Source organism: Acomys minous, assembly GCF_964271855.1.
Source record: "Acomys minous genome assembly, chromosome: 9".
In the NCBI taxonomy this organism is placed as follows: Eukaryota; Metazoa; Chordata; class Mammalia; order Rodentia; family Muridae; genus Acomys; species Acomys minous.
In genome coordinates, this window is record NC_140490.1 from 9,490,697 (window position 1) to 9,514,381 (window position 23,685).

General features: G+C 47.5%; 1 protein-coding gene across 1 annotated transcript; it reads left to right on the forward strand.

Moving 5' to 3' along the window:
* The first annotated feature begins 946 nt into the window (after positions 1–946).
* Positions 947–15,662, forward strand: SFTPD (surfactant protein D). The gene is made up of 8 exons (XM_084796780.1): positions 947–1,067; positions 4,503–4,701; positions 8,109–8,225; positions 8,464–8,580; positions 8,917–9,033; positions 9,444–9,560; positions 10,588–10,671; positions 12,422–15,662. Exons 2-8 carry the CDS (start codon positions 4,506–4,508, stop codon positions 12,796–12,798), a joined length of 1,125 nt encoding a protein of 374 aa, XP_084652906.1. The 5' UTR covers positions 947–1,067; positions 4,503–4,505; the 3' UTR covers positions 12,799–15,662.
* Positions 15,663–23,685: the final 8,023 nt, after the last annotated feature.

A 23,685-nucleotide genomic window follows, 5' to 3' on the forward strand; every position in this document is an offset into this window, starting at 1 on the left:
ATCAAATTGCCTCCTTAAAAAACACTGTGTGTAAGATAAGTGACAAAGAAGACCCAGCAGAAGATGCTTAAATCTCTCCCAGAAGGGGAAATAGAATAGACAGGGGTAGTGGCTGAAGAGAAGGAAGTCAGGTTACGTCAGATGTCTAGCTAGGGACGGCCCCAGCACAAAGGCCAACAGCCGTATACTGTACAGGTGCCTCTATTTCTTTATTACTAAACTTTGCGCAGGCCCCCCAAAATCCCCTGCGAAATTCCCTAAGTTTCCCCTCCAATGTTATATGGACTGGTCTAGGGTCCGATCCACAACCCCACACTTTATTTAGCCATTTTGTTTCCTTAGCATACTTTCACTCGGCACAGCTCACGCCTGTGACCTAGCTGGTGCATTATTTTTGCATTGTTTCTCATTTCCTGGAGGATAAGTGATGAGCTCTTTGCATTCTAGTGCAGTATACAAAGCAGTGTCTCCTCCCAAGCTGTAGCTGCTGGTACTACAATCCCCATGGGTTCCTGCCTTTGCAGCCTCCTTATCTTCCCCACCCCTCCTGGCTATGCCAAGCAGCTTCCAGCTCTTTTTCAATATCTGGGCAATAGTTTTGAGAGGAAAAGGGAAGTGGGCTCAGCAGTGGATCCTACTTTCAGAGTCTTCAATCATTGTAGGCCACTGTGCAACACAATGGGCTCTGGACCTCAGATTCCTGGTCATCTCCAACACCCAGGCATTGAGAATACTTCCTCACTCCCAGAGCTGCAGAGACAGCATAGAGGTCCCTGGCCAATAGTGTGTTGCTAAGGTAGCAGGCATGCACGCTGCTAGGTGTATTGGGGGCAGGTTTCCAGAGTGTAGGTGGAGTAAGAATGAATGAGCCAACAGGAAGAAAAGTGTGTGTGTGTGTGTGTGTGTGTGTGTGTGTGTGTGTGTGTGTGTATGTGTGTGTGTGTGTATGACTTTTTGCAGAAGAGCAATGCTGAGAGGCTCCACTTACAGGGCAGGCATAAGTAGTGGATGCCTGAAAAACAAAGGTGCATTTGCCTGAGCTCCTGGGGCCTACAAGGAAGCAATCTGTGAGTGTCTCTGCTTCTCCTTTCATTTCCCTATCTCCCGTGGATTTCTCTTTGCCCATCTGGACTGTTTATCCCACTGATTATGAGAAAGTATATGTGTGTGCAGGGGTGGTGGTGGTGGGGTTCTGTTTCTCAGTTCTGGATCAGGGATCAGGGATTGGGGGGTGGAGGTAGAGGACACAGTAAGGGGGAAAGATCCTCTCCCTAGGTCACCTTCCTTGGCTCAGTGAGAGATTTGCTTTCTGAGCTGGGGTAATGTAGATACATGCTGTGCAATGTTTTCTCAGACCTACACAGACAGTATGGAGAATTCAGGTGGTTTGTCTTGGTTCCCAGTGTCATAAGAAAGATAGTGGAGGAAGAAGAGCCCAGACTTCCCTGGGCTGGAGTTTTAAACTCAGGCTGGTGCCAATAGTATAGAAACAAGGATAAAGCCAATTCTCTCTTAGCCTACAGTCTTCACTAAACAATAAACTTAACTGTACATGGTCTCACATTTGTCAGCCAACATTAGGAAGAGCCACTGTTCTCAATGAACTTTTACTGTGAAAGCACAAAATGGATGTCATGTGAGTTCTGGGCTGTGGTTGTGTATACTTCATCCACTGCCCCAGCTGACTTGCCTGACTTGGAAGCCTGTAGGCCCTCTCTCTCCGTGGGCTTTCTCTCTGTGGGCCTTCTCTCTCTCTCTGTGGGCCCTCTCTCTGTGAATCTTCTCTCTGTGGGCCCTCTCTGTGTGGGCCTTCTCTCTGTGGGTTTTCTCTCTCTCTGTGGGTCCTCTCTCTGTGGGTCTTCTCTCTTTCTGTGGACCTTCTCTCTTTCTGTGGGCCTTCTCTCTCTCTGTGGGCCTTCTCTCTGTGGGTCTTCTCTCTGTGGGTCTTCTCTCTGTGGGTCTTCTCTCTGGGGGCCCTCTCTCTGGGGGCCTTCTCTCTGGGGGCCTTCTCTCTGGGGGCCTTCTCTCTGGGGGCCTTCTCTCTCTATGGGCCTTCTCTCTGTGGGTCTTCTCTCTATGGGCCCTCTCTCTGTGGGTCTTCTCTCTGTGGGCCCTCTCTCTGTGGGCCCTCTCTCTGTGGGTCTTCTCTCTGTGGGCCTTCTCTCTGTGGGCCTTCTCTCTCTGTGTGGGTCTTCTCTCTGTGGGCCCTCTCTCTGTGGGCCTTCTCTCTCTGTGGGTCTTCTCTCTGTGGGCCCTCTCTCTGTGGGCCCTCTCTCTGTGGGTCTTCTCTCTGTGGGCCCTCTCTCTGTGGGCCCTCTCTCTGTGGGTCTTCTCTCTGTGGGCCTTCTCTCTGTGGGCCTTCTCTCTGTGGGCCCTCTCTCTGTGGGCCCTCTCTCTGTGGGCCCTCTCTCTGTGGGCCTTCTCTCTGTGGGCCCTCTCTCTGTGGGCCTTCTCTCTCTGTGGGTCTTCTCTCTGTGGGCCCTCTCTCTGTGGGCCCTCTCTCTGTGGGTCTTCTCTCTGTGGGCCTTCTCTCTGTGGGCCTTCTCTCTTTGTGTGGGTCTTCTCTCTGTGGGCCCTCTCTCTGTGGGCCTTCTCTCTGTGGGCCCTCTCTCTGTAGGCCTTCTCTCTGTGGGCCTTCTCTCTCTGTGGGTCTTCTCTCTGTGGGCCCTCTCTCTGTGGGCCCTCTCTCTGTGGGCCTTCTCTCTGTGGGCCTTCTCTCTCTGTGGGTCTTCTCTCTGTGGGCCCTCTCTCTGTGGGTCTTCTCTCTGTGGGTCTTCTCTCTGTGGGTCTTCTCTCTGTGGGCCTTCTCTCTGTGGGCCTTCTCTCCCTGTGGGTCTTCTCTCTGTGGGCCTTCTCTCTGTGGGCCTTCTCTCTCTGTGGGCCTTCTCTCTCTGTGGGTCTTCTCTCTGTGGGCCTTCTCTCTGTGGGCCTTCTCTCTGTGGGCCCTCTCTCTGTGGGTCTTCTCACTGTGGGCCTTCTCACTCTCTCTCTGTGGTCCTTCTCTCTGTTGTCCTTCTCTCTGTGGGCCTTCTCTCTGTGGGTTTTCTCTCTGTGGGCCTTCTCTCTGTGGGTCCTCTCTCTATGTGGCCTTCTTCCTAAAGTGAACAGGTGGTAGACCAGAAGGCCTTTTGTCTTGACTCTTCCCCAGAATGGGACATGGGGCCCTAAAGTTAAGGTGGCTACAGGCCTTGCTCTGACTTGGGGCTGCTGTTCAGTACTGATGACAGAGCCTCTGCTAAAACAAAGGCAACGAAGTAGCCAGTGAGCTCATGTCTAGGAAGTCCCAAGAAACGTGAGGAAATTGTGAATAAGAAATAGAAAGCTAAGACAGGCATGGTGATACAAGACTTGTAATCCCAGAACTTGGGAGGCAGAGGCAGATGAGTCTCTGTGAGTTTGAGGCCAGCCCGGTCTACAAAGTGAGTCCAGGACAGCCAGGGCTACACAGGGAAACCCTGTCTCTAAAAACCAAAACCACAAAGAGGAGAAGGAAGAGGAGGAAAGCTTTAGCCCAGAACCACCAGCAGGTGGAGAAGCACCTCTCTGGTCAGGAAGCCATGACAAGCATGTACCGCACACCCAGTTAAGATGAACTCTTTAATCTTTGTAAAGGACCCCTTGGCTTTTTTCCCCAGCCACTGTGCTACCCACTGGCTGTTTCCTTCTATGGAAGGAAAGATGTTACTATAGTTCAGATCTTGAGTGTCTCCATGGGTCCCATAGTTGAAGGCATGCATAGTTGCAGCCTTGTGACACTATTGGAATGTGCTGGTAATGATGAGAAGTTAAGACCTTCAGATACCCTGTGTAGGGACAACCAAAGTCTTGCTCCTCCTCAAACCAACCTCCAATCTGAATAAGCCCACCTTGGATGTCCTCCTGCCCAACAAAGCCTTTCAGATAGTCCAGTAGATATCTAGTGGTCTCTGGGTTTCTCAGGCTGCTAACTTAATATCTCTGAAACTCTTTATGCCTGTTCCCTCTGGGACCTTCCTCATGAACTTGGTGCCCGGTCCAGGAATGCCAACTTGCCTGGCAAGCATGCAACCACACTCCAGCCTGAGCTCATTGCTGGCATCTAGAAGCATTCAGACTCAGGTTCATACATGGACCATAGCTGTGAGGTATCAGTCCTGATTCAGGTAGCCAGAGAGAGGATGTAGCCTTGGCCTCAACTGAATTAAGCCAGCTTCCCTACTGCACAGGGAAGAACAGTCTTCAATGACGAAAACTAGCCCAAGCCACTGTTCTTATGGGGCACCAGAGATGGAAACTACTGTCAAGCCCTGTCAGCGTGCTAATCAGTGACTCACCCCCTCAAAGGCCAGACCATGTGCCCACCTCCATAAACTGTTTTTGGAGTCTTACTGTCTTATTATTCTGGGCCTTCATCCAGGAGAAAGATGTAAGAGTGGAAATTTCTCATCTCCAGACTCAGCAGCCACCACCTAACCCACATCCCAGAACCATCATCACCTCTTTTCTCTTTCTCATCCCTGCAGGCCATGCTGTACCTCCTCTCCATGTTTGTCCTGCTTGTACAGCCCCTGGGGAACCTGGGAGCAGAAATGAGGACCCTCTCACAGAGATCAGTAGCCAACGCCTGCACCTTAGTCATGTGTAGCCCCACAGAGAATGGCCTGCCTGGACGGGATGGACGGGATGGGAGAGAGGGTCCACGGGGCGAGAAGGGTGATCCAGGTAGACCTGGGACCAAGGGCTTGTCCTGGTGGGTAGGGGGAGAGTTGGAATCTGAACCATCCTGAGTATCCAGATGCTCTGTGATGAACTTGGATGTGGGCTTCTCCCTCCCAGGGTGTGAGTTTCCCCCTGTCTCCATGCTACCTGCTAAACACATGTGTTTTTGGACCCACCATGTGTTTCCTCCCATCACCCAGCTGACCTGACTCCTCCCTTGGAATCCCTGGGCTCTTCTTGTTCTGAGAATAGGTTAACTGCCAACACAGCCCTGCTCCAGCAGTTCGCAATTGTTTGTTTTGATTGAATGGTGACCATATGAAATGTTAATGAGGTTTTAGTATTTAAACTCCACTGCATATGTGGTGGGGAAAAATCAAGCTCCACAGTCCTTTAAACAGATTTTATTGGCAGAATCTGACTAACACATTCCAAGGGAAGATTGGAATTTGTGTTTCTTTGTACAGCTCTGTGCTCAGGCATTCACTTGGAAATCCGTTTAGTCTTTTCAAAAGCCACAGGGAACATACCAATCTTCCTCATCAGGTAAAGTGGGGGATGGTAACATTGAAAGAACAAGGGCTTCTGCATTAAACACATTTGGACTGTGAGCTGCCTCTCTGTGACTGTGACCCTCAGAGACAAAGAGTCTCAATTTGCCTATCTCCAAGTGAGAATAGCATTTGTCAAATAATCTTTGACAGATGATGAAGCCAAGGAATTTATTTTATATTGAGTCTTCTGGGTAAAATTCAATGTTCCTGCTGAGGGAGTTGCTGTCTTCTCCTGGTTTAGAAGATGTACTAAAAAGCAAAGGAGTTCACGCTGAAAATACTGACCCCACAGAGTCTCAATGGTAAGAGAAGGAAACTAATAAACAAACAACACAGGTAGAGGGACACACTACCCTGAGCTGAAGCTTTGATGGGATCCAATACTATGTTTCTTGTCCAAGGTTGAATGTTGGTTAGAATGAAGCCAGTGACACTTAGAATGGATACTGTCTCTAGGCTACATGGGGTAAAGGGCAAGCGAAGGCACGTCTCAGGTCAGACACAAAATGACCCCAGTATGAATGGTCTGGGGTTTGAGACCCATCCAGGAGTGGCCACAGGAGGAACGGTACTCGGTATAGTAGCTCACTCTCCCAGCTATCTCCATCTCTTTCTTGATCCCAGGGGAAGCTTTGTATTGAATGTTGGGTGTCCTGGAATTGGTCTTATCTCTATATTTCCTGGTCTTTGGTTGAGCCTTGGGCAAAGAAAGCACACACTGGGGCAGGGAATGGCTTTTTTTTTTTTTTTTTTTTTTTTTGGCTCCTTTATTCCAGTTGCTCTCTAGTCACTTTTGATCATCTATTGGTTGATTTTGAAACCTGTTGGTCCCCAGAATTTCTTGAAAAGGACAGCTGAAGCTTAAGAAGAGATGCCTTGAGGAGGTGATGTGAGGTGGGTGTGGCTAGGATTAGATTTGCGGTCACTGTAGTGAGACCTCAGGCTAGGAGATTCTCAACCAGAGTCAAGAAGTGTCTACCTCAGCAAGGTGCATCGTTAGGTATGTGATGTGGCCCAGCCATCTACCCCTCTGTGTTTCATTCCTGGGAACAACTGTGAACCCCAGAATCTTCCAGAAAATTCACAGATACCCCATCCCTCCTGCACTTCTTGCCCTGGGAAGGTCTGCCCTTTCTGTTTTCAAACCTAGAATTTCATTTTTTTTTCTCTTCTCTCTAAAAGGATTAAGTTGTCTAAACCCCTTCTAGTCCTGCTCTCTCTGAGGACATGGTGGGATGGGCAGGCCTCTGTGAGGAGTGAAACATGCCACACATCCTCTTCCTTGGCAGTTATCCTTGTCCTGTGGTTTGCTACTAATCTCTTGAAAACTACACCTGCAACAATGCAAGCTGGTCAGACCAGGCTACATTTATCAGTGCCCCACTTCCCACTGTTTGACTAATCACTTTTCTGCATTCAGGTTGGTGTATGTTTTAGTATCTATATATAACATCATAGGGCACTTGCCTGTCTGTGCCTGCCTTTCACTTAATATGATGCTCTGCACATCCAGCTATTTTTCTACAAATGACAGGATTTGGTTCTTCATTATGCGTGGATAATATCCCACTGTGAATTTATACCACATTACCCATGGTAGACACCTAGGCTGTTGGCATATCTTAGCTAAGGTGAATGATGCTTCAATAAACATGAGTGTGCAAATATCTCTTTTGTTTTTTAATTGCATTTTAACTGGACATATTCCTAGGCATAGTAGGATTATATGGAAATCATAGCTCTGTTTTTGTTTGTTTTCTGTTTGTTTTAGGAATCCCAACACTATTTTCCTCAGCAGCTATACTAATTCATTTTCCTTTTATCCACATCCTCACTGCCATTTGTTATTTCTGTATGTATTTGGGTTTTCTGTGTGTTTATATATGGGGTTTTGAGACAGGTTCTCACTGTAACCTGACTGGCCTGGAACTCACTATGTAGACAAGGCTGGCCTAAAACTCAGGCCTCTTCCTCCTGAGTTCTGGGATTAAAGGCATGCACCAAAACACCTGGCTTATTTTGTAAAAGCCATTCTAACTAGAGAAAGATGGAATTTCATTGTAGTTTTATTTATATTTCCTTGGTGTCTACTGAAATTGACATTTTTTTCATTTACTTTCTGATTTTTTTTTTATTTCTTCTCCTAATCAGTCTGCTCAAATAATCTTCCCATTTAAAAATTGGATCATTTGCTTTTTATTGTTTGTTTTTTTAATTCATTACATACCCTGGATATTAACCAGGTGAATGTTTGGCAAGTGTTTTCTCCCACTCAGTAGGTTGTCTCTTCACTCTATTTGGTAATTCCCTTGTCACATAGAAGCTCTTTATTGCTACAATCTTATTTTTAACTTTCTATTCCTTGTGTGTTTGGAGCTCTTCACAAATAAACAGTTATCAAGTAGATAAATAACAACAAACAAGTTAGTATCTGTCTGGTACAATTTTTGATGATAAAAAAAATAGTTGGTTCTCCTGATATACACTCCCCATACATTCACTCACATATGCACACACTTATATACATGTATACAAACATCTACACACTTGTCATGTGGTCACTGATCAATCAACACTGATAGGTTGCCTTCTGGGGACACAGTGACCTTGGGGCCAGGGGAAAGAGCACTGCATGGAAGGCTGGACTTGAATTCACCTCCAAGCCAAGGATGTCTACTTCTTCTAAGTGGGGACACTAACTTTCATTAGTTGGGCCATCCACAAGTTCATAATGTATGACTGTAGACTGTCCATGCTCAACAGAACCTTAAAGGAATGCCAAGGACTTCATACTGTGGACATCAGTCCCTCCTGAGTCTAGGACTGACTTTGGGTCCGTTTCTTTTATTTCTATAGGTTTTCCAGGACCTGTGGGGCTCTCAGGGATGCCTGGGCCTGCAGGTCCAGTTGGACCCAAAGGGGAAAATGGCTCTGCTGGAGAGCCTGGACCAAAGGGAGATTCTGGACCAGGTGGTGAGCAATGGGTCATGTGATTCAGACGGTGCCTCCAGCTGCTGCTTTTGTCTTAAGGATGTGTATTTGGCAGGCACAAAGCCAGTCCCAGGAAGAGGGATGTAGGATGCTCTGAAGGAGGCTCTGGGTTGTTTCGGGATGGACTGTTGTCTCCTTGACCTCTGCTGATGTGCATCTCATAGGCTCTCACTGCCGAAGGTGTTTAGTGCTACTGACTGGGCTGATCCTTTTCTGCCAGGACCTCCAGGACTTCCAGGTATGCCTGGTCCAGCTGGAAAGGAAGGCCCTTCTGGGAAGCAGGGGAACATAGGACCTCAAGGCAAACCAGGTCCCAAAGGAGAGGCTGGGCCCAAAGGTAGGCAAGGGGTGTGGCTGGTCTGGGAGGGAGAAAAGAGAAATGACAGGGGAGGCCATTGGTGTGATCGGAGGCATGATCAGACTGACGGGAAGAACCCAGAGTGTCAACACTGTGAGGACCTTGGCATGCACACCTCTCTCACATCTCTCACATCTCTCCACACTGACAGTATTTCTCCATCACCTTCCACAGAGGAACGTGAGGCAGCAAGGGACAGTGTTCACAGCTCTCTACCTTACCCGGCAGTTCTGTGTGAAAAGGCCTGCTGCTGAGGAAGTGGTGTGCACTAAACACACTCTTAGCAACATTTCTCCCCGTTTGTTCCTTTCTCAGGAGAAGTAGGTGCTCCAGGCATTCAGGGATCTGCAGGAGCAAAAGGCCTGGTGGGCCCCAAGGGAGAAAGAGGTGCCCCTGGTGAGCGAGGAGCCCCTGGGATTGCTGGAGCAGCAGGTGAGTGATGAACAGATGCAGAGTTGGGTGTGGTTTGACTGTGGCCCCCTTGAGCTGACAAGGCCTATATCCCTTCTTCAACTCACCCATTTAAGTCAAAGCTTGGCTGTGGAGGAAGTCTGCTTGCAAAGGGGATGATATGGGGCCCCTGAAACTGATCATATGCAGGGAGAGGGATGTTTTAAGCTATAGGGAGTCTTTTTGCAAGGAAGTTGTACACAGTCAGAGTTGGTTGGCAGGTGATAGGGGCAGCCATGCACAGAGTGGGCATGTGTCTGTGTTCTGGAAAGAGTCTGTATGGAAGTTCTATATGTGGAGCTGGGATAAGGATAGACTGTGTACAATGATCTGGAAATGCAGGGATGCTGGAAAATGGACACACAGCTTAGCCAGTTCTTCTTGGATTCCAGGGCCTGTCGGAGCTGTGGGTCCACAGGGAACTCCAGGTTCCAGGGGGCCCCCAGGACTCAAGGGGGACAGAGGTGCTCCTGGAGACAGAGGAGCCAAAGGTGAAAGTGGGCTTCCAGGTAAGGCAGAAGCTTCAGGTGCTGGTCCCCCACCGGGATGTAGCACCCTTCAGCAAGCCCTGAGCACATGATAAGTACAGGTGGTGAATCGACCTTGGGGTCAGCTGATAGGCAAGAAAGCCTATTAGAGACCCTGGCTTAGCTACCTGCCTAGGTCATGTGGGAAGGCAAACCAAGATAAATTTTTTTTCATCTGACCATGGAAATAGGTGACAACAGCTGATTTTCTGGTTTATAGACTAGCCTTGACCATCTAACAACCCAGTGGGTGAGAATTATATAAGGAATGCATATTTCTGCTCTGTACTCAAGAATGTCAGCACGTCATTATATTTCTTGAATCTTGAGTCAAGATGCCATCTGGTTTGATCTGCCATCTGATGTTCACAGGCTAGTTTAGGGACCATAAAAAAATCTCTACACAGAGGCTGGGCATCATGGATCACACTTATAATCCTAGTGCTAAGGAGGCTGAGGCAGGAGGATCACTGAGTTGCAAGCCAGCTTGGGCTACATTAGAGCCAAACAAACAGACTGAGGAGATGGGTCGGTGGGTGAAATGCTTGACATACAGACATGAGTTCCAGATTTCAAATCCCCAAATGGTGGGTGGGCATGGCAACCTGCCAGTCATCCCAGCTCTGTAGGGGCAGAGATGGGATCCCTGGGGCAAACTGGCTAGATAGACAAGTCAAATCGGCAAGCTCTGGGTTCAAGGGAGAGACTGCCTCGATGTATATGGTGGAAGAATGGAGGAAGATACCCAACAAAATCGCTGGGCCAAATGTGCATACACATATAACATACATGCACACACATACACATACACATATGCAACAAGTTTTTGAAACAAGAGATAAAATCATTTACAGCTCAGGCCAGCTATGCCTACAGTTGTAGCGTGTGATGGGAGGTAGCAAGCTCTTCACCTTGACCCTCCCCCTTTTTCTGGGGCTCAAACTGAAGTTATTCTTGGGCTTGCAGCATAATCTTCACGTGGTCATTTCTCCTGTTTCCCTCCTTGTAGATAGTGCTGCTCTGAAGCAGCAGGTGGAGGCCTTAAAGAGACAACTGCAGCATCTAGAGGCTACCTTCTCTCGCTATAAGAAAGGTGAGTTCCTGTGTCCGAACCAACCCCAGCCCTGGTATAGGTTCTGGACCCTGTAGTTGAGAGACGGTTTATCAGTGGTTGAGCTTTGCTCTAGGTCTAGGATGGGAATGAACAGGAACTAAGTCGAGGGCTGGGCTTGAGGCTGGAGCTACACACTCAGCATCTATCAACATACATGTGTGCATGTATGTTATAGGCACACACACAGACTTGCACACACATCAAGATGGATGTTGGGTGCTTCCATGTATTTTAGATACATGAGCGGATATATTCATGTAGCACATACAAGCCCACCCAGGATCAACCCTGTGGTGGCAGCACACGAGTCCTGTACAGGGCTGTGCAGAGCCTTTTCAGGGCTGTTCTCAGTACCCTTCTGAGCCCATGGAGAATCTTCCCCTAAGATCTTATTAAAGATACTCAGAGGTGCAGCTTGGACTCTAACCAGCCTGGTAGTGTAGGACCAGAGCACAGCCCTCTCCAGAGCCCTAAGGATCTAGTATCTTTCGCAGACTTCTGTGCCTGGCCACAAAAGCCACAGAGATTGACTGAAAGATGTATGTCATGCTATACAGATGATGTTTTGTGATGTCAAGCAAGTGGAAAGGGAGTGCCTTTGTTTTGCCCTCTCAGTTAGTCATCGCTAGGGTCTTAATAGCTGCTTTGATTCCTTTCTGGGGTTCACCATTAACCCCACCCCAATTTCCGTGATGACACGTGCCTCTCAGATACACTCACCCTTCTCCAGCACTTCCAGGGCCAGGAGGCTGAGCACAGCCCAGGACTTGACACAGCTCTCAGATGATCCATTCTTCCCTTGCCTGTTCCTTAACCCCAGCACATAGCACAGACCTTGGCTGACAGCCTGTGTCACTGCCATCAGGGCTCATTGAACTGTGTCTTCTGTATTCTCAAAATTACTGACATATCATGGCCTTAACAAAAACAAAAAACAAAAAACAAACCTCAGAGATTCCTTTGGAGGGAAGGTGTGTGTGTGTGTGTGTGTGTGTGTGTGTGTGTGTGTGTGTGTGTCCGTGTGTATGTGTCCCCGCACATGCATGGTGCATGTGACCAAGTGTGCCATGGTGCTTATGTGGAAGTCAGGGGACAACTTTAGGGAGTCAGTTCTCTGCTTCCACCTTTATGTAGGTTTCAGGGACTGAACTCAGGGTTCCAGGCTGTGCAGCAAGAGGCAAACACCTTTAGCTTTGAGCCACCTCACTAGCTCTCCCTTTGTCTTTTTTTTTTTTTTTAGGCAGGATCTCTCACAAAACCTGGTGCTTACTATTGTAGTAAGATGATATGGTCAGTGAGGCCTTCCACCCTACCCTAGGATCTCTATACCCCCCATGTCCAGCTTTTATATGAGTGTGGTGGGTCCAGACTCCGCTCCTCATACTTGCATAGTCAGCACTTTATCCATTGAGCTGTGTCCACAGCCTGTGTCTGAGCGCTGGTGTCAGACTGAGCGAGGTGCACCACAATCACACCAGCTTGGATGGAGCCCTGCATTTAACGTCTTTGAGCTCAAGTGCCCTCTAGCTTGCGGACGAGGAGGCACGGCACCCTCTCACAGAGCGCACTGTGGTGCTAGGACCACAGTCTTTGCTCCATCGTCTCTAGTTCCCTTCATTAGAGGGTTGCGAGGAAGTTCCAGCTTCAGTTCAGATTTCTGACAGGCCCAGAACTCTAGCCTAGGGGCTGACACAACTTCCACTTCAGCCCACCTTCCCTCCTCTTTCAGCCACCCTCTTCCCTGATGGCCAAAGTGTCGGAGACAAGATCTTCAGGGCAGTGGACTCGGAAAAGCCTTTTGAGGATGCCCAGGAGATGTGCAGGCAGGCTGGAGGGCAGCTGGCCTCCCCGCGTTCTGCTGCCGAGAACGCTGCCGTACAGCAGGTGATCACTGTCCACAACAAAGCTGCTTTTCTGAGCATGACGGATGTGGACACGGAGGGCAAGTTCACATACCCCACGGGGGAGCCCCTGGCCTATTCTAACTGGGCTCCGGGGGAGCCCAACAACAATGGTGGGGCAGAGAACTGTGTGGAGATTTTCTCCAACGGCCAGTGGAATGACAAGGTTTGTGGAGAGCGACGCCTTGTCGTTTGTGAGTTCTGAGCCACTAGGGGTAACAGACAGGACAGTACTCAGCCAGGAGCTTCGTCAGTGCCGCACGGCTCGGCTCGGACCCATGAGTTGCTGACATTCTAATAAAAGGAAACCACCTGTCTAACTTGGGTTCTCTGTTGAAAGCAGCCCAAAGGCAGGGCTACCACTGAATACACCTCTCAGAGTATCGTGCCTGGCAACCTTCACATGCTGAAAAGCTCTCAGGGGAAAGAGAGGCCGTGTCTTACCACTTACAGGGCATAGATAGAGTCCATCTCTGTGACCCGTCGCGGAATACAATGCCTTCTTCTTGGCCCTGCTGCTCCTCAAACTTTCAGCTGTGTTTGGCCTAGCCAAAGGCATCCATTTGAAACTTTCTCCTCCGGGCTTTTCTTCACTCTTGCCTGAGACGCCTGGTACCCTGGCTGTTCCTGAAGGCTTTTTGCTTGCATCTCCGTTTTTCTCCTGCATCACCTAGTAGGCCCGCAGGCCCTCACTCTCAGCTCTCACTCACCCCAGGGGAAGATCATGCTAGCTTCTCACTTCATATTTCATCTGCAGGCCATTTCTGACCTGGACTTCTCTTTGATGCCCTCAAACTAAAACATGGCAGGCTAGAGACCTGACTGGTCACCTGACGACACCGCAGAGTGACCTGGAAGGGAATCTCTCTGTTTCCCTTGCTGATGTCATGGCAATACCTAAGATAACATTCCTCAAAAGGCCTGTCAGTGGGGCTGGGAAAGACCTCTGCACCATTCTAAACTCATCTGTAATCTCAGGGAAGTAGGAAGAGAGGGGCTGGCCATCCTCACGTTCATCTAAGCCTTCTGTTGCCAGGCAGTTCCAGAACGTTCTATCCCTTCTGCTTCAAAGCTAGCCTGGTTAATACCCTTATATGTTTTAAATTTTATTTATTTTTATTACATGTGTATAAATGTTTTGCTGGCATGTGCTATGTGCACCATGTGCATTCCTGTGGGCTTTCTGGAGCTGAGATTATGGAGGGTTGTGAGCCTCCCTATGGGTGCTGAGAATCAAACCCTCTACAAAAGCAACAAGTGCTCTTAACTGCTGAGCCACCTCTCCAGCCCCGTCCTCTTTATCTTTCAAATGTAGAAAGTGAGGCACAGAGAAGGGAGAGAACTCAAGCGAGGATGACTTGGTAGTGGGTCACAGGCAAGGTTTTCCTGACCTCAAAGCTAACAATTCTGTGTATTTGGTTTATCTGGATGCATTCTTCCAATTTTTATTTTCATTATACCTGTATTCAAGAAGTGAAAAGGACGCCTGGGTGGACCACAGGTTCATAAAAAAGACACACATCCCCCCCCCCCACCGTCTCTAAACAGGAGCCCTCACTCTCCTGTCCCAGTGACCATTCTGTATAGCCTCTGTATAGCCTCCCCCACCCAAACATCCAAGTCCCACAGTATGACTCATTAGTAAGGTATCGTGTTTTATGAAACAAGCCCCGCACTTTCAGACAATGTGAAGTTAACGACCAACTGGGATTTTTTTCCCCCTTCTTATGGGAAAAGAAAATTCCTGGAACCTTCTGAAAAACAAGTCAGTTGCACAATAAAGAACAAATAATTCTTGGTTCAGAGGCCACACCTGGGCATACCTGCAGAGGGAGTTTAGAGAGGTTCCTTTTATAGTCAAGAGCAGGAAGCAACTGGATCTTGTTTAAAGCCAAAGAGAAACTTTTTATATAAATAGGTGGCTCCCTGTGTACTTAAGAGGCACTAGTGGACAGGCAGGGTCAGGCAATATCCCTGGACCCTTCAGGCACCCGTGGATCTCTTGCTCACATCCTCCTTCTTCCTGCCTCTAGAGCAGGGGTTCTCAACCTGTGGGCTTTGGCCTCATTGGAGGTTGTATATCAGATATTAGCATAAGTCATACTAGTAGCAAAATTACAATTATGAAGTAGCGACAAAAGGATTTTGTAGCTGGGAGTCACCACCACATGAGGAAGTGGAGTAAAGTCACAGCATTAGGAAGGCTGAGAACCACCACTGTCTAAGGACAGGAAGCAGACGTAGACACAGAGCACAGAGGCAAGAAGCACTTGCCTGCTACCAGCTCAAAACTCGTGTGGGGATAAAGTCGGCTTGTCCCAGATGCCCACCCTCGTCCCAGCAGCTAAGTTCTGGGGGATGGGACCACACAGCACAATATTGCCCCTGAGAGTCCCTTGGTGTCATGGCTGTCATTGGAGATCCTCTCAAAGGAACTACTGCCTGTCGAATAGCAATGCCAAATCTTGTTCTTATTTGAAATGTCTGAGTGTTTTTTCTGCGTATTTGTCTCTGCATCACATATGTGCCTGGTTCCATCCAAAGCCAGAGGACAGTGTGAAAATTTCTAGAACTACAGTTACAGATGGCTGTGAGTTGTCGCACGGGTACTGGGAATGGAGCTTAGATCCTCTGGAACAGCAGCCAGTGTTCTTAACCACTGAGCCATCTCTCTAGTCCACCCCAGTCCATTTCTTAACAACAGGCAGGAAAGAACAATGGAACTCTATGAAAAAATCTCCTACTGCATGGAAGGTTTGGGATGTTGAGAAGCCAACACTTAGCAAAGGAATCTTCAAATCTGCTAGCACCACAGGCTATGAGGGCTTGGTTTGCTCCAAACACAGAACACATCAAGAGGATTAATTGAGCTCTGTAGACACAGCCTGATTAAAAAGCAGACTGAGGTAAATATTTCAGATGTTCAGATTTTAAGTTTTAGTGCTCGACACACATGAGAAGGCCAACATGGGTTTTCAAACCTCATCCTCCCCTTAGCCAAATTAGCCAACATCCCTTTTTAATTAGCATAAGCGAGAGGTGAAGGTAGGATTGTGTGACTCCTAAAGTCTTAGGAGACATGATAATTTAAACACTGCCCCTTGGGTCAAGAGAGCTGCTGGCATCTGTACATGCATGCCTGCCATGGAGTCTTCCACAGCAGGTGCATTAGAAAGCCCTGTTTAGTTTATTATTGTTTTTATTTTATTTTAACATGTTCATTTCTTATCATCTTTTCCTTTTTGTTTTGTTTTGTTTTGTTGAAAGAGAGTTCCTCTATACAGGATGGCCTCGAACTCCCCGTTCTCCTGCCCTCAACTAGCAGAATCTGGCATCACAGGTGTACACCACCGTGCCCAGCTAATTGAATGTATATGCTCAAGACTCACCCTGATTGTAAATCCTCCTGTCACCAAATGAGCCCACATCCCACCACACACAGGGGCCCTCTGATGGTTTCCTTCACTAGGAGCCTATTTTGTTCTGAATTCTTTTGACACATAATTGCCTGAATCCACTGTCAAGTGAATTACTTGTTTAGGGGAATTCTCAGCCACTCTAACCACCTGGAAATCCTCCTTATTCAAGCTCCAAGGTGTGTTGAAAAACAAAACATCCCTACCCCACAAAACCTTCCTATTAAGGAAAAAAAATGTTAACTGAGATACCAAGTACTTATCTAGGGCTGGAAACAAAGATGAAACAGCTGGTTGAGTTCTCTGAGCTCCCTAAGGAGGCTGAGGGGTCATCTGTAGGACTGAATGGCAGCTGTACGCGCTAGAGATGCTTGACAGTAGATTTAGAATGAACGTGTCATCTAAGAGCTCGTAGCCAGGACCACAGAGGGGAGCCATCTTCTTGTGATGTTGCCACCCTGCTTGGAGATCAAGACATTTCGTTGGCACATGGCTTCCTCTGTGACTGCTAGGCTTCTCCATGAGCTCTCATGGTAGATTGTCTCGAATGTTTCAGTGACGCCCCTTAAGAGACTGGCACAAACCTCTGGCTCGTGTTACTTCCAAATGGTCTGAATGGGATCTGTGCGCATTTCTATCGTGCCGCCCCTTTTGTGACCACGGTGATTGCAGAAGGATTGGTGGAGATGAGCTTGCACATTCAAACATTCCGGAACCTTAAACCATTGCATGGAAAACAGCCACCTGGAGGATCACCTGCTGGATTCACTTGGACTATGAGTGAGAACTGAGGTCCAAAAGTAGACGTTTTTCCAATGTTAACATATTTGATCTATGTTTACTTAGGAATCTGTAGGCTCTGTCACCCTGCTTGCCTAAGCCACATTTGCATGGCAGAGGGACTTGCCTGAACGAAGTGGTCCCTTCTATATTTGTTTAGTAAGAAGAGCAAGGGAGCCAAGGGAGCCAAGTAAACAAGACCCTTAATCTCTACTTGAAAGGGCTGAGTGAAGTGTTTTTGAGATGTCCACGGCCCCTTTGATCTGATGTAAGAGCACAGTGACCTCGCTGCTTGTTCTTCTGCCTATTTATTTCCCTTAGCACTTTAAGTATGAGTGGTTGGGGGGGGGGGGGATGTAGGCCGGGGCTGAAATGTGAGAAGGCAACTTCAGGAAAGCAGACCCACTGTGACCAGAGGGAGGAATGGGCCATGGGTCAGACCAGGAAGGAGAAGAAAGCAGGAGGTGGGTTTTGAGTAAGCCCCAGCTGGAGAGAGAGCAGCTACAAGAGCAGAATGAGGAAGAGAAGGGCTCGTGAATTTCTGCACCGTGCAGAAAAAGTGATCAAAGGCTGGGCACGCCTTTAATCCCAGCACTCAGGAGGCAGAGGCAGACGGATCTCTGTGAGTTCAAGGCCAGCCTGGTTAACAAAGCGAATCCAAGACAGACAAGGTTAACACAGAGAGACCCTGTCTTGAAAAAAAAAAAAGTAAAACCAAAAACAATAGAAATGATAAATTAACTAAGAGGTCAGAATTTTTTTTTCTGAGTTGGGGTTTCTCTTCATAGTCCTGGCCAGCCCAGAAGCAGAGTGGCCTCAAACTTAAGAGATCTATTTGTTTCTGCCTTCTTAGTGCTGAGCTTGAAGGCATTGGACCATCATGCCTGGCTGAAATCAGACTTTTTAAAAATTATATTTAAAAGACTATATCCTGATAAATCTTTTTAAAAAATTCACCAAGATAGAAAAAATGCTTATTGATCTACACTGAAATTATGACCCCATAGACACACTGTAAATTACAAAGATTACACATTGAAAATGCATTTATTTGATACACCTAGCCTATGGAACATTCTGGCTTAGCCTAGCTTGCCTTGCATATAGGAGCCCTTACATAAGCCTATAGCTTGCCAGTGTTGTGTAACACAAAACTTACCTTTCAATAAAATAGTGACTGCCATATATACATAAGCAGGTGTGTATTTTATAATGAGATGTGAAAACACAATACCCCAAACTATGCTGTCCCTGCTCGTAATCACAAGAGTTCATTGATGACTACAGCTCTCTGCTGCCTCCCAGCGTCTTGAGAGAGAAACACACCTGAATATTTCTATCCTGGGCAAGTCAACATCTCAAATATGACTTTTCCTCTGTCATAAGGTTGAAAGTTAGGAGTCAAACCATTTAAAGTCAGAGATCATTTGAATTAGCAACAAGAAAGGTATCTATAAGCGCAGATGTCTTGTAGGCACTGCTCAGGCTTTAAAGAGGCAAGGATGAGGGGATCTTGTTTGGCCTCCTTTGCTTTTGTCCTCTACCTCTTTTCCAGAAGCTCTGTCCCAGATATGCTGTGTTTTTCCTGGATAGAGCTAAGCCTCTGACCTTGGTCAAGAGCCACCATGCAACCATCAGGAGTATGCTCAGATCCCAAATCATTTCAGGGCAACCCATCTAGTAGAAGGACCATGATTCCTTAGGAGTTCCCAGAAAGCATCTTCCCTAGGCTCACTAATGAAGCTCAAAGTGACTTCCTTTGACAGGTCCCTCCATCCCCAGGGAGAAGGGCAACCATGAGCGCATGTACTGCCCGTCTCCTTCATCTTGTCAGTGAAAGACAAAGATAGCCAACTGGTGCCAGCATCTGACTTCACCTCAGCTTCTCCTTTTTCTCAGCAAAGCTGGAATTTTGCATACCACTTATCCTTTTCAAATTATAAGATGTATTTAATTTCTAACTTAAATAAGTCATTTACCCATGTTAGCCACTGGACAGAAGAAGACTTGATTCTTATATTTTATCTAACCTCTAAAATACACCAAAAAAAAAAGCTATGAAAGGCTTAAATATGAGGAGTGAGCAAGTGTCATATTTCACATGCTTCCCCATAACATACGCACACGGCAGTGTGTGACAGTGACATTAGGCACATGCAAAAGAGGATGACCAAACATGTAGGTGGCCTTGATTTGTGACTACCCACATCTCAAACTACCTAATCCAGGAGACTTCACTCATTCCTATAAGGTGAGCACTAATTTCTATCAGCTGATTGCCCCCTATAGGACCTACCCCTTAAAGCTTCTACCATCCCTCATTACTATTACTAGAGACCATCCAGCGTCTAAGCCTTTGGGGGACAAACTATATTCAACCCATAGCACAAGATATGGTCAGAGAGCTACCAGACTGTTCCCCCTTTTTTTTGATTCCTGCCTTGGAAGTGACTGACAGCCAGCGTAGGTGAGATGGACGGGGAGGGTGGGCACAGTGATCCAGCTGGGTGTTCCTACTGGGCCTCCCAAAAAACTTGGCATTGGGTCCTGCCAGTGAAGACTAGAACCAGAGGTTTGTACAGGAACTGCGAGGCATTTCAGGGGCTCAGGGTAGGATTGGACAAGGAGTTCATTTCTCCACACCACCTGGGCTCCTTTGGTAATTACTACAGTATTAAATGGCTTCCAGGGTCTTAGCCAGGCAACGTAGGAAGTGGCTGACTAGAGTACCTGTCACTGGCGAGGGAAAGGAGTAGAGGGCAGATGTGCTAAGATCCACTATCCTTGGCTTAAAAGGATGCCACTCAGCAGGCTAGGAGGTATTTATCAAGAGTAATGTTTGAACCTCATTCGCGAGACAAGTAAAGACACTTTCTAGGGCCTCTGAAAGAATCATGGTGCTCTCTCCAGTTGAAAGAACCAGAAGCAAGGACAGTACTGAAGCGCCTAGTCACAGCTGGTGGCACAGCAGAGCCCTCTTCTTGTGAGGTACAGAAGATATATTCACCATCCCACTGTTCACTGACCCTCTGCCTCATGGGTTCCCCAACAGGCTGTATAGTGTCCTTAATTACAGGTCGCCAGCGGAACATCATTTCCCCTTTGAGATTATTTGGGAGAGAGGTCACTTCAAATGTCACAAATAAATGATTTGTTGTGTCTTCAGAAAGAACCCATTTCAGAAAATGTCCCCCAACTTTTCCCTGGTGATGCTGAGCAAAGAAAAAAAGAGACTCCACTGGACCCAGCAGCAGTGGCATCCTGTCGTGAGGGAACATGAGGTCACCCTGGACATAAAGATGTGGGCAGGGAAGAGGGTGGAGGTGGCATGGATGTCACATTCTAGATTTGAGGTGGAGCAGACACTGATATAAGGAACAGTGTATTCCTGGAGAGTCTTGGCATGCTGAGGATGTCAGTAAGAGCAGACGTCTACATGTGACATGATAGGTGGACACAAGGTGCAAGGGGGTGCAGCAAGGAGGACAGAGGAGACAAAGCAACAGATCCTCCTAAACTGTAGACTACTAAGTGGCTTCTGGGAGCCTAAGGCTCTCCTGTGCCCCCTGCTTGTGAGATTCTCTGGGCTTACTGGCCCTGCCTTCAAGACAACCAGCAGAGGGCAGCACAAGCCCACTGCTGGCAGGGCTAGGGCTATAGCCTGAGAAAGTAGACTATGCCCACAGCCATCTTCTAAAATGAGTTTATGTGTTTCTGGAATCCAGCCTGGCCCCAAGTTCATCTCTGGAGATGAGTCGGATCTCACAGCCTGCAGCTGGACTCAGATGAATTCCCTCGGGAATTCATTCATGAGGACATTCATCAGCCATCAGTTGAGCTTCCATGTGACTCCTGCCTGTCCTTTTCTGGACACTGGATCTATTGAGGTGAGGCATGTAGCTTTGGAAAACTCACAGAGCCTGGGCTACTGCTAGTGTGGCATTGTTTTCAAGTAAATGTAAGTGCTTCCCTAATAAAAACAGCTTATCTGTTCTTCGTGACAATTTTCTGAGGTGGGTACAAGCATTATTCCAACTTTACCAAAAAAAAAAAAAAAAAAAAAAAAAAAAAAAAAAAAGCACAGAGGCACAGATACTGTATGTGACCTGTCAAGGGTCACATGGCTACATAATGGTGAAATCAGAATTTGAACCTAAGCAATCTGGGATGAGTGATATTGTCACACTGGTATAACTTAAACCATATAAATGTCCAAACAGATAACAAATATCTATAATTGCAGAGAGGAAAATGAAAAAAAAAAAAAAACAAATCTTAAGGCTGGAGCTGGGGCCAACAGATTCACTGGTCAGATGGGTTGGATGAAGGCAATATTTGCAAGATGTGTAAGGCTTACTCAAGACTATACTAGTGTCTGAACAGTCATGGCTGATTTCACAGCTTCCTAAAACATACTTAAGGCCATTTGGAGACCGTTTGTACATGACCAACATGTGCTCTTCTCCTAGAGCCTCTGGAACATTCTCCAGAGTCCTGGGAACAGAGAGAAGAGGGTTGGACTGAGTTCCTGGCAACAAGGTGTGGGGAGGTTTCAGGACCTGGGTCTGGTGGATGCCATACTCAACGTGCACATGCGCAGAAAAGTATGTACAACAGCCTGAGCCCTGGTCACACCGGTGCCTACACGAGGTCCCATGAACCCAGCACCTCCTGTACTCTGGCAACTCCTCTGAGCCATTTCAGTCTTAGCTCTATCACTCTTTAATGTCACAGGAGGCGATAAGACCTTCGGCTGTGTAGAGATGGGGTTTGGAGCAGCATCTGGTTGTAGGCAAGGGGCGGGGTGTCGGGGCATTGAGATGAGCTGTTAGTGGATAGACACTATAAATAAAGCAGGACCCTTTACATCATGAGGGGCCTCCAAAGAAAAAAGAAACCCTGCCTCTTGACATGGGAGAGAAATTTACACAAGCTACCAGGGTGACTGTTATTTCTCGGCATGGCGATTTCCAAACCTTGCCAAACATATAGATCATCTGAGACCTACACAAAAGCAAGAGGCTTTGGCAAAAACATTAACACGGCCAGAGGTCTTACTTAGGCTATGTCATGATTCTAGTCACTTCTGTCAGCCACTGCTCTGAAGGGTCACATAACTTGCACAAGCCCATGGACCATCAGGATGAGAGGCTACACCACATGCTGTCTCATGGCTAACCTAGTCCAAGGCTTGTGGTTAGTTTGTAAATGCCTGCCTGACTGTCATTTCATTTGAACATGGCAATTGTATCTGCCAGGAGTAGACTTGGGGACCTTCTCCCTACACAGGTCACTGCTTTCCCGCTGGTCTCTTGTCAGGAGCACCTCTCGTTTTCCTGACAATCCATCAGCCACTTAAGGTTACCAGGGTAACATCACTTTATAAAACCCACTTCCTGGCATCTCTAGCCTGTGCCTCAGATGACAGCTGATCTTTCTTTCTGGCTAATGGCGTGTGTGGAAAAACCCAAAATTCCTGACAATTACCAAAGTACAGATCATTTACATAACAGCGAGCAAACAGCCTTGTAGATCACGGGCTCTACAGTGAAGTCCGAGCCCAGGGGTCAAGCCCATGGCCCAGCTCTTCATACTGGTTTAACACTGACAGCCACCAAGAAAGGAAGCTGCCTGGACCCAGGGAGGGGATCATCTAGTGTGAGGGACAAGCCTTCAGCTAGAATCCTATATCCCTACCTCTGTCCAGAACACAGACAGAAGCAGCAACAGCAGAAATGAGTGAGTCCAGAGAAAAACTGTCCGCAGGCCCTTCAGCTCCAGATGTGGAATTTGATCCTAACCTGGATCTTGAGTCTCTCAGTCTTTTAGTACTTACATTCCCTTTGTCACATGAAGCAAACCCCAGCAGCTGGGTCTGCATTGCTGCAGAAGGAAACTGACTCTGTACAGACATGGTTTGAACCCCAAGTTCTGGTTCTGACTTCTTCTGTAGAGGTGCTTCTAAATCTAAGTGTTCCCAAGTGCCTGCGATTAAGCATCTGAATTGAAACTGAGTAATTCTGGTCTACATCACAAGAGTGTGTCGTCTGAGGAAAATTCAGTAATGTGATGGGATAGGTGTGCTAGAAACCGAGGCACATGGTCCTGCCACCTGCACTCCGCTCGCCCTGGGGCCTTCTGTGGGTCCAAGGTTCGTTCCCACACCTGCTGGGAAATTTTTGTGGAAGGAGTACAGTCTGGCCTTGACTGCCTGGTAGCCAACTTTATCCATCCATTTGTAAATGTTTGCTGTATCCATTGAGCAAACATCCATCGATCATCAAGCACTTGATGGCTCCAGAGTGCTTTCCCTGGAAGTTCAGAAACCAAGAGAAGTAAAAGAGAAATGGAAGTGAACAAAGCCTTCTCACTGTGTGAGAGTGACTCTTAGCTCATTCCTCAAATGTTTTCCCATCTCATTTGTGAGGGGCAAGCGGTTGGAGCCAGAATTTGTCACCTTCTTCCGGTTTGACACGATTGTAGATAGACTGAGACAGTGGCTGGCCGCTGAGGTGGTATCATTTAACCCTTAGATTCAAAAGCTAACTGCAGGGTTTTTCCTTCTCTATAAACTGATAATGGGCTCCCTGATCCATAATGTTGCAGTAAAAGGGATACTGGGCAGTAAGAATTGACACTGATGAGATGGGCACCCCTCGGGTGGGCATCTGCCTCCTTCCATGTTGCTGGGGAACACTATCAAATCAGTCCCATATAACAGTGCAGGAAGAAAAGGCAGCTCTCTTGAGGTTAAGGGTGAGTAAAGATAGGACACAGCTACTTGGCAGGGACCGAGAGTGGTTACTCACAGGTGATACTGCTGCCGTACATCATGGTCAGGTAGACAAAGGGCTGCTATGGCAGCATGTGGGCCCTAAAAGCATCAGCCTTGTCAC

Excerpts from the sequence above, each read along its gene's own strand:
- SFTPD (XM_084796780.1), top strand. The coding sequence starts at position 4,506 with ATGCTGTACCTCCTCTCCATGTTTGTCCTGCTTGTACAGCCCCTGGGG. Across the intron at positions 8,226-8,463 it reads GGGAGATTCTGGACCAGGTG|GACCTCCAGGACTTCCAGGT; the intron begins GTGAGCAATGGG and ends CTTTTCTGCCAG. Across the intron at positions 9,034-9,443 it reads TGGGATTGCTGGAGCAGCAG|GGCCTGTCGGAGCTGTGGGT; the intron begins GTGAGTGATGAA and ends CTTGGATTCCAG.